This window comes from Bactrocera dorsalis, chromosome 3 (genome assembly GCF_023373825.1).
Source record: "Bactrocera dorsalis isolate Fly_Bdor chromosome 3, ASM2337382v1, whole genome shotgun sequence".
In the NCBI taxonomy this organism is placed as follows: domain Eukaryota; kingdom Metazoa; phylum Arthropoda; class Insecta; order Diptera; family Tephritidae; genus Bactrocera; species Bactrocera dorsalis.
In genome coordinates, this window is record NC_064305.1 from 29,505,453 (window position 1) to 29,517,104 (window position 11,652).

General features: G+C 37.8%; 1 protein-coding gene across 1 annotated transcript; it reads left to right on the plus strand.

The window, feature by feature from the left end:
- The first annotated feature begins 7,434 nt into the window (after positions 1 to 7,434).
- LOC125777524 (uncharacterized) lies at positions 7,435 to 8,136 on the plus strand. Its single transcript, XM_049452627.1, has one exon. It carries the CDS (start codon positions 7,435 to 7,437, stop codon positions 8,134 to 8,136), a length of 702 nt encoding a protein of 233 aa, XP_049308584.1.
- The last annotated feature ends 3,516 nt before the right edge of the window (positions 8,137 to 11,652 follow it).

Here is an 11,652-nt window from a genome sequence, read left to right on the forward strand (position 1 = left end):
CGAATATAAGCAGAAATTTGAAAATAATAATTTGGAATATAATAATTTATTTGTCACGACATATGTCCTTGTACAATTGATAACAAAATCACAAAATGATGAAGAGCATAAACAAATTTAGAAAAACTGCAGCCCTTCGTCCACCCGCTATTGCCGTCCTGTTCAAAAGGAATTAAACCCTAAATGCACTGGAATTGTGCTAGATCATGCAAAGGAATTAACTTCAAAATATTACTGGTATTAGCATCTTCCTTCGTCAGTCATAATATCGCTCCCGATGTTATTCAATATGCACCAGTTTATATTGGAGAACTCTCATAAGAATCTGGTGAGTCAGGCAATAATGACGTGAAGATGTATCGACAACATCATACACGAAAGAACTAACGGATCGCTACAAATTAAGACTTGCTAAGCCGATTGCTTTTGAGCTTAGATCCTTTCACCACCAGTCAAAGAAACTATCATGCAAAAGTAAATCAATTTTATTAAAATAAATTTTTGATTTAGTTGAATAATATTCAAAAATTTCCTTTTTTCGTTAATTACATTTAATATAATTAATTAAAAATTGTTGCCATCGGTGGCGGAGTGGGACACGAGAGAGGAGATTTTAAAAAGCTTTGACAAAAGTTTAACTTAAATATAGGCAGTGGAAGTATTTTTGGCCGCTGATTCCATACAAGACCGACCACTGTGCGCCGTCAAGATGAAAAAAGATTAGAACTCCGAAAAAACAACCCTTAATCGGATAAAACCAAGATCAATTTAGATGCCATGTTAAAACAGTTAAAATGAAAACAAAAAAGTTTTAAGAAATATGTAGTTCGAAATGAAATTTGTCAATTTGTATGCGCCACCGATACCTGATTGATTGGATATGAATGTTTTTTTTTTTTAATTTTTAGAGACTTTTATAATCAAAGCTCTCCGCCGATTTTAAATATTTTTTCTTAACTTACATTGTTCCCGATGACCACAGATAGGGTTTGATCTACAGAAATGAAACTCAACTCGATAAGTAAAAGAAGATTCACAGATTTTCGAAAAAATTTCTGCTTGTGAGATCTGAAAATACTTGTCTCCTGAGTATACTTACGAGGTTTGACAATTAAGTAATGAGACTGATTTTATTGCCGCGTTTGTGGTAAACCTCTGACCTTGAAATTCCCTTTCTCTTTTTCCGGCATCCCTTCCCTCTCCATTGATATACAAGTATGTACCATCGCTCTAGCTTGTTTAGTCGCCTGCTGCGTTAAGTTGAGTAGACTTGGGTTTGTAGTGCTCGTCACGAAAATGGAAAAACGAAATCAAGAGCAACGCGTCGCGATAAAATTTGGGCCAGATTGGGCGAAATAGCTTCGGAAACGTATGCTAAAATTGTAAGAGTGTATGGTGATAGCGCTCTTAGTCGTGCCCAGGCTCACAATGGTTGTCTCCGCGCGCTCCCTCCCGAAAAAGCTCGCATGAGCAAGTCGAAGGTGAAAACGATAATTATTGCCTTTTAAGATAGCCGTGGAATCGTCCACAAAGAATTTGTGCCACCGGGGAAGACTGTGAATCAAGTCTACTATTGCCAACTACTCGAAAGATTGCGAAAAGGAGTCAACAGTGTGCGCCCCAAGTACTACGCCATTAGCAGCTCGCGCGCTTATCAAAGACCCCTTTGCAGTCCGGTCATAATCGCGTTTGTATCGTTGCGAAAAAGTTAAAATTTGTGAGCAGAATTTTTATTTGAATATTTGTCAAAAGGCATAGAAGCGCAAAACTTTTTTTCAACCAAAATTGTTTTATTTTGCGATGATAGAATGATAATAATATATAATGTGAGCGAGTTTTGTTCGTCTCCTCCAACTAGTGCAACGTTGCAGCCAACGCGAGTGAGAATTGCCAAATCAGTGGCAAAAGGAAGACAAAAATGTGCATGGGAAAAAATTTTAACATTTTTGTATTATGTTTTTTGTTATGAAATATTGAAAATCTGGCATCACTATTCTTCTTATTCCTTTTATACTGTTCTTATGTATATTATATTCAATAAAGTCAGTCGTCACCTTACATTGAAACTGCGTGTACGTAACTCTGTTAAACAGGTTATGGGCCTATTGCTCAACAAGTTGCCTATTGCTCAACAATTTATTTGCCTTTTGCTAAAAGTAAAGTTATTTAAATTTAATTTTATTAAAAGAAAATGGCGGCAGGTGCTCTTAGTTTTCCTTTTGAAAAACTTCGCGGACGTGAAAATTTCGATTTTTGGAAGCGAAATGCAAAACCGTATTTGGTCCTAAAAAGTTCCTCGAAAATAACGGAGAACGGTTTATCCGAAAATTCAACGGAAAAAGATCGCGACAGCAATGAACGGGCACTGGCGGAGATTACGCTCATGGTGGAGCCGAGTAATTTTTCGCATATTGCAAACGCAGTGACTGCAAAGGATGCATGGGATTCGTTAATGGCCGCGTATGAAGACAGTGGTTTAACTCGCAAGGTAGAGCTTTTAAAGAAGCTGGTGCAGTTAAAGCTGGAACAGTTTCAATCCGTACAGGATTATGTAAACGAGATGGTACATGACGTCAATCAAGTTGCAAAATGCAGGTCTGGACGTAGGTGATGAGCTGGTGGCATCATTATTGCTTGCTGGGTTGCCTAATGAGTATCAAGCACTCGTTATGGCTGTGGAGAATTCGAAAGCGAAATTAACTGTCGATAGCGTTAAAAGTTTGTTGTTGCAAGATGTCAAATTTACAGCGTAGGCGAAGTCAGCCTGGTTTTAAATGTAAACAGACAAAAAGTCAAAACGAATGTTCGAAATGTCAAATATGTTCCCAGTCTTTGCGCGAATCTTTTGTCAGTTCGGCAAATAACAAAACAAAACAAAAAAGTGATGTTCGAAGGGAATGTATGTAAAATTCTTGATGCGAAAAATAGATTAATTGCTAAAGCGTATGCAGAAAATGGTTTGTACAAATTAGATTGTTCTAAAATTAAAGTTGGAAAAGCAATGACAACTATTGATAATTTTGAACTGTGGCATCGAAGGTTAGGACACATTTGCAAAAACAGCATGAAGCAGGTGCAGAATTCAACGCTTGGAGTAAATTACAACGATGCAAGTGGAAAAGAATGCATTGTATGTTGTAAGGGTAAGCAAACTAGAATAACAACTAAATCAGCTGGTAGTCGTGCTAAAAATTGTTTGGACGTTATACATTCGGACGTACTTGGTCCAATTAGCACAAAATCGTTCAGCGGTGCAAGATTTTTGTTGGTGTTTGTTGATGATTTTTCAAGAAAGGTATTCGCTATACCTATTGTATCTAAATCAGATGTATTTGAAAAATTCAAGCAGTTTAAAAGCGAAGTGAAAACGCAATGTGGTCGTAAGATAAAAGTGGTGAGAACAGATAATGGCACGGAATATTGTAATTCTCAATTTATAAAATTTTTGCGTGAATGTGGTATTGTTCACCAAAAGACAGCTCCATATACGCCCGAGCAAAACGGGGTGGCTGAGCGGATGAATCGAACGTTAATTGAACGTGTGAGATGCATGTTGCTGGATTCTGGCCTAGGAAACATATTTTGGGCAGAAGCTGCAAACACGCAGCGTACTTAGTAAATCGTATTCCTTGTAGAGGTAATAGTCGTAGTCCAGAAGAAATATGGTCTGGTGTGAAACCAAATTTGAAACACTTACGCATATTTGGTTGTACAGCGATGGTTCATATACCGAAGCAAAAACGTTTAAAGTTAGATGCAAAATCAGAAGAGTGTATTTTTGTTGGTTATTGCATAGAGTCGAAAGCATTTAGACTTTACCGAAAATCTGACTACAAGTTTATCGTGAGTCGTGTTGTAAAATTTTTGGAAAATACAAGTAATAAGTCCAAGCGCACAGAGCCAAATCTAATAGTTGACATAATTAATGAAAACGAAGCTAATGACATTAACAATTAAGGGGAGCTGAATGAGAGCGAATTGTGTGATGTCAGTATATCTTCGGAAAGTGAATACGATACTCCTGATGATAGCGTGGTAGCTGATCAGTGTGGCGAAAAGTATGCAGTTCGTCGATCGGAGCGTATTGCTAACAAGGCCAAGAGGAATTTGTTGTTAAGCGTGGTGTCTGATGCTAGTGATCCTGTGAAACTTGAAGAGGCATTGAATAGTCCAGAGGCAGATGACTGGAAACGCGCAATGAAAGAGGAGATAGCTTCTCACAAGACAAACAAAACTTGGGTGCTTACGAAATTGCCTGAAGGTAAAAGAGCAATCAATTCGAAGTGGGTTTTTAAAACGAAGCGCAATGCTGGAGGTGCGCTGGTTCGTTATAAAGCAAGGCTCGTGGTTAAAGGTTGCTCACAGAAACAAGGCGTTGACTATTCGGAAACATTTTCTCCGGTAGTCAGATACAATTCATTACAATTTTTTTTTGCTATGGCGGCGAAGCATGATTTGTCGGTGCATCAGTTAGATGCGGTAACTGCATTTTTCAACGGTGAACTTCAAGAAGAAGTGTTCATGAAACAACCTGAAGGTTATAATGACAATTCTGGCAGAGTTTGTCGTCTACTAAAATCGTTGTATGGTTTAACCCTTAACAACCCAGTATGCCTTTGTAACGTAACTGACCAGTAGTGTCCAGCGGACACACTATTTAATTCTAAGGCATTTGAAAGAATACAAAGACATTTTGAATGCAAAAAACTTATTAAACAGTAAAATGCACTTAACTTTATTAACTTTTATGTTGTTATATTTTATTCCATTACATATTAATTTCTTTACACATATTACAAAGAATTGTTTTTATAGAATGTTCAGAACAGACGTTCAGATTACATTTATCACAGCACTGTTTAGAAGTTCTGGACATTTTCGAAGGGCAAATGTGACATCGCTTCTTTATCTTTGCGACAGGTTCAAATGATTGCTTAGATGATGATCCTTGATCTGATCGTACCACGTCTTTAATGGCTGCTAAATGATAACTTGACAATCCTTTCTTGTGTCGTCTCCGTATCTGAGAGGTCACTAATTCAGTTACGATTTCTCGTAAAAAAAGTTTCCTTTGTATATTCTTTTTCTGCTCGTTCCAATTAGGGTATAAATTTTTCCATATAATAAGCGATGCGATGCCAACAACATCTATAACATTTTGAAAAAAGGCAACCGGCCATCTGTTTGTTTTACGTCGAACTGTATATTCATGAACCATCTGGTCAAGTGTATCAACACCTCCCTTGGTGGAATTGTAGTAAAAATTTATTTCAGATTTGTTTTTATTACGGGAATCTATTTGTTTACTATGATGCATGGTAGACAAGAGAATAACAGCACGGTCCTTTTTCGGTACGTAAGATACCTATGTCACATTTTTAGAGAAACCAACCAGATTAGATTCGACGTCACGGCTTCTATTGGGTTGAAAAGCTAGAGGTATACTACGCTTATTTTTTCTTATTGTTCCAACTACTGTGAGACCATTTTGACCCAAGGATGTTGCAGCATTCAGGTTTGTAAAATAATTGTCAAAAGTAACGTTTCTGTTAGTTCGGAAGTATGGTTCACATAGCTGATTGGCTACGTTGAACGCCAAATTGTCCACTCTATTTTGTCCTTCCTTTCCCAGGTATGGTATGCCAAATAGAGGGTAACTAGTTTTACTATCGCAAATCCACCAAATTTTCATTCCATATTTGTCAGGTTTACTGGGCAGATATTGTTTGAATGAAACTCGTCCTCGAAAAGGTACGAGCTGCTCATCAATTGTAAGATACACATAAATATTATGTATAATATTTTTATCATCAAACCTTAGGAATCGGAGCAAAGAAGCAAATCTGTTTTTTCCCATTGTAGCACGAAATATGGGACTTCCAAATATAGGGTCCCAGTTTTCTCTAAAATCCACACCACCCTGTTTATTAACACCTATAGTCAATAGTAGTCCTATAAATGCTTGCATTTCAATTTTGTCAGTTCTTTTCCATTGTTTTTGTGAAACTCTGTCCGCCTCAGCATTGGTGTGTTTCACTATAATTTCTAATACAGTATCGTTGAAAAAGAGATTAAAGCTGTCTTTTGGATCTATTATATTGCGCCCGGGAGGAAGAATCACCTTATGAAGAGCACCTGCAATTATGTTGTGCCGGGGAGTGCGACTTTGTTTTTCAGGTTCAGATTTCCAAATAGTTCCATCTTTGCCTTGATAAGTAGAAACTGCGACGAACTCCTGCAGTGGTATATCATCACTCTCACTCCATAATTGTTCATCTTCACATTCAGATGCTGACTCTGTTGCATTACCTTCAATTTCAGAACAACTGTCAGCTGCAAAATTCTCATCTTCGCTGTCGAATTTCCGACCGAATAAATTTTCATCGTCACTTTCTTGAAGAGCAAGTTGAATTTCGCCCGATGTAAGTTTCTTAGCCATTACTTAGGCAAGAACGTATCAAATCAACGCACGAAACCAACTAGTAATAAAATGCACTGCAGTTAGCGCTCACAAATTAAAACCTTCAGTTATTAAAATTTCCAGAATTTAGAATCAAAGTTTGCAATACATTTTTTTTGTTGCTATCGAGAATTGAGCTATTATTTTGTTTGTGAAAAATAAATCTAAAAAGGGGAATCCCCATTTCTTTTATCTTATTCGCTATTCGTTGGTTTTCCGTCGGTTTCCTTTGGTTCTATTATTGCTCCGATTATCTTTCAAATTCAAATCAGAGTTGTATTTGCCTCCAAGCTGCCATATGGTGGAAAATAGATATGCATGAAGAACCCTCCTTCATTCTCAAATCATTCGAAATCTTACTGTGTCCATTAGACACATGTGGGTTGATATGCTACAATTTTGGTATACTGTTTATCAATTTTAAACTATTCATGTGAAACCTGTTTTAATTAGACGTTTCGGTTCTCAAAACCTTGCGGATAAAATAGATAAAATTACTTTTGGCCGAAAATAAAAACTTTAGCTTTTATATGAAAACAAAGTTAAAAGTGTGTCCGCCAGACACTTGTGGGTTGTTAAGGGTTAAAACAAGCAAGCAAAGTTTGGAACGATAAATTGAATGAGGTACTAATTAGTCTGGGACTAATTCGGAGCGAAGTCGATCAATGTATTTACTTTTGTGTAAGTGAGTACAGCGTAGTATACGTACAATTTATGTGGATGACGTTCTGGTGTTCTCTAATGACAAAAAGGCTACGCAGCGGATTAAGAACGAGTTGTCTTCGAAATTCAAAATGAAGGACATGGGTTCAGCGTCATCCGTACTTGGGTTGAGAGTGCAGCGCGATGAGGTAAAAAAGTTAATTAAACTTGATCAGTCTGAATATATTTCCAGTGTACTAAAACGGTTTGGAATGGACGATTGTAATGCGGTAGCTACGCCACTAGATTTGTAGCAAAAGTTAACATTAGAAATGTGTCCAAAAACTGAAGAAGAAAAGAAAGAGATGGAAAAGGTCCCATATATGGAGGCAGTGGGTAGTCTGTTGTATGCAGCACAAAATACCCGGCCTGATATCAGCTTCGCAGTCAATTTGCTGAGTCGTTTTTCACAAAACCCCGGGAAAGGTCATTGGCTCGCACTGAAGCGAGTAATGAGGTATTTGAAGGGTACAGTCAACAAAGGCATCGTGTTTCGGAAATCAGTTCAAGGTTTAACTGGTTATTGTGATGCTGACTGGGCAGGAGATCTTGATCAAAGGCGATCAACTTCTGGTTACGTATTCATAATGCAAGGTGCAGCTATATCTTGGTCATCGCACAGACAGCGTACCGTAGCATTGTCATCAACTGAGGCGGAGTTAACATCTGTAATGAGCGCAATGCAAGAAGCGATTTGGTTACATCGGCTAGAGTCGGAACTAGTTCATGGTGGTACAGAAGGAATAAAAATGTACTGCGATAATAAGAGCGCTATTCACATTGTTCGGAACAATAACTTTTCTCCCCGAACTAAGCACGTGGACATCAAGGCGAAGTTTATACGAGAGAAGTTACGAGATAAGTCATTGCAGCTAGAATATATTTCAACAAGCGAAATGTTAGCAGATGGTTTAACAAAAGCTATACCTGCAGTTAAGAATGAATTTATTAATGTTAAATTAGGCTTAAAGTAAAGTCATGTATCATTTAACATAGTTTTTGATTTAACTAATATATTATTAGTGTTGTCAGATGTTCCATTAAAGGGAAGTGTTATGAAATATTGTAAATCTGGCATCACTATTCTTCTTATTCCTTTATACTGTTCTTATGTATATTATATTCAATAAAGTCAGTCGTCACCTTACATTGAAACTGCGCGTACGTAACTCTGTTCAACATTTTTGCTCTCTACTATCACTGGTGTGTAAATGCCAATTGAGCTAACGTGTATGGTACAAAACTGATTTACACTCGGAGGTAGCTCAGCTTTAGGTGACTTCGTGCCGGTGGGTAGATTTAAGGTTCTGTGCATGTTGCATACAATGGTGCCACTGCAATGGCTTCCAGGTAAACGCGGGGCAAAAGATGGAGCCGAGCGTCAAGGTTTCATAAAAAATTGGAAACTAAAAGGATTGTTCGAGAAGTTTTTGAAAATTTCCTGGAAGAGAAACTCAATATGCTGGCCTTAGACTTACCTGAACCAAAGTCTGTTATTTTTTAATTCTTAAAAATAAAAAAAAATATTTATTTTCTGTGATGTATAGTATTCATGATGCGAGAACTCCTTATAATGTGATTGTTGGCGTTACAACTGAACTACTGTTGAGCCTCAGACTCGATGCAAGGGTCCTTGTGGACCACGGTAATTTGGAAAAGGTCTAGAGAGCTTTGCGCTCTCAGCAAGGTACACCTTTCAGTAGTTGTAGAAGTTCTAATTGGACACTGTTCAATTGGAATACATGCAGTTGAATTTTTATATATTACCGGTTACCAACATCAGTTATTTGACGTAGCGAACTTAGCCGTTGTCTCTAAATTCGCTCATCGTTCTATCGACTACGGTATTCGCACCGTTATTCTCACCAGCAGTAGGATGAAGAAGTCGTTCAGTAGGGATTGGTCTTAGCTTCACTCGGATTTCAACGGCTCGGAGAGGTCCTTCCCGATGCTGACGGAGCTTTGGATATCGGTCAAGATCGGTTTGTACGGACTATTAAGTGTGCAGGGATGCCAAATTCAGACATCGCGGCATACTCGTAAAGACAGGTTCTTTTAATTCTGTCAAAAGCAGCTTTGAAATTGACGAAGAGATTGTGTGTGTCGATTCTTTTATCACGAGTTTTTTTCCAAGATTGGCGCATGGTAAATATTTGGTCAATTGGGGCCTAAAGCCACACTGATAACGTCTGTTCGATAGAACCTTATATGCGATGTTGAGAAGGCTTATCCCATGGTAGTTGGCGCAGATTGTCCGGTCTCCCTTTCTGTAGATTGAGCAGAGCACACTTGTATTCCATCGTCAGGCAACCTTTCGTCTGACAATGTTCTATTAAGAAGCTGATGCATGCTCCTTATTAGATCCCGCCGTATTTTAATATATCGCTCAGCAATCCAATAGTTTCTACTTAGATCCGCAAACTACTCGTTGTCAATTTCTAAAATCTCAACTTGGCAACTAGAAGCACATCCTTATATATATAGAAAGACTTCCCAGAGTCTGCTATTTCGAGCTTTCACGCTTAGTAAAAGAAAATTAACGATTCCGTTATTGTCTGTTATCAGTTTACGATCCAAAGCTTTATTGGCAACTTTTTTATACTCTCGCAACAAAGTTGCTAAAGAGAGTATTATAGTTTTGTTCACATAACGGTTGTTTGTAAGTCCTAAAACTAAAAGAGTCAGATATAGGGTTATATATACCAAAGTGATCAGGGTAACGAGTAGAGTTGAAATCCGGATGTCTGTCTGTCCGTCCGTCCGTCCGTCCGTCCGTCCGTCCGTGCAAGCTGTAACTTGAGTAAAAATTGAGATGTCATGATGAAACTTGGTACATGTATTTCTTGGCTCCATAAGAAGGTTAAGTTCGAAGATGGGCAGAATCGGCCCACTGCCACGCCCACAAAATGGCGGAAACCGAAAACCTATAAAGTGTCATAACTAAGCCATAAATAAAGATATTAAAGTGAAATTTGGCACAAAGGATCGAATTAGGGAGGAGCATATTTGGACGTAAGTTTTTTGGAAAAGTGGGCGTGGCCCCGCCTCCTACTAAGTTTTTTGTACATATCTCGGAAACTACTATAGCTATGTCAACCAAACTCTATAGAGTTCTGTCCTTCAAGTATTTCCATATACAGTTCAAAAATGGAAGAAATCGGATAATAACCACGCCCACCTCCCATACAAAGGTTATGTTGAAAATCACTAAAAGTCAGAAACACTAAATTTTACAGAAGAAGTGGTAGAAAAAAGCTGCACCCAGGCTTTTTTTTAAATTAAAAATGGGCGTGGCGTCGCCCACTTATGGACCAAAAACCATATCTCAGGAACTACTTAACCGATTTCAATGAAATTCGGTATATAATATTTTCTTAACATCCTGATGACATGTACGAAATATGGGTGAAATCGGTTCACAACCACGCCTTCTTCCAATATAACGCTATTTTGAATTCCATCTGATGCCTTCCCTGTGTAATATATACATTAGGAACCAATGATGATAGCGGAATAAAACTTTACACAACTACGGTATTTGAGCTGAGGTATCCCTTGTGGAAAAATTGTCGTGATCGGACTATAACTTTTCAAGGTCCCTGATATCGAACACGAAGAACTCAGTGCCTAACCTAACCTAACCTAATTTTTCACCGAAGATATCGGTAAATCTCTCAGAATTTAATTCTAATTAATTTTACAGCAAAATAAAAAATATGTAAATGACGGATAATGAAATCTCGATTATCACTTTATCATGCGAGAGTATAAAATTTTCGGTGACACCCGAACTTAGCCTTTCCTTACTTGTTTACGATATGGTATTAACAAAACTGAAGTTCTGAATGACTTTCAAATTTTCAACCAATTTTTATACGGATTAAGTTCCCTGTTTCAAGATGAAAGAACTACAAAACTCCCATATTTTCACAGACTTTTCAAATGATTCTGTGACAGGACGCAAGCCAAGCACGTTGCCAGCTTCTCACCTTCACAGCGCACTCCCTTTAACACCGATATCTTCCTTCATCACTCTGTTTATGTTGCATGGCTCACTACCTCTTTGTATTGCTGACTTGCATAGAGTTATTGACTAACATTAGCCAATTTTTACGCGTTTTTCTCTTTTTAAAATCGGCACGAAGTCCTTCTCGCATCACACGTTTTGGCTATATTTAATTTACTGCGCTCTTGCATCACGATCGAATTGGGCAAGCGCACATTAATATCGTGAACGTTTGCGTAAACGACTTTGAAAAGTTGTCTTCCCACCCAATTGCACTTTTATGTGTATGTGTGTGGAGGTGTACGAGTGTTTGAATGACAAAGTTTCGTATGTATGCGTACACATATGATTTGGTCGAATAGCATTGGCGCAAAGTTAGATAAAGTTCAAAACGAGTTTCAGATCGGTTTCAGTCACAAGATTACAAATCAAAAAGTTTCTTTACAGTTTCTTATTCAAGAAAAATTGGTTTTGTACTAAGTGG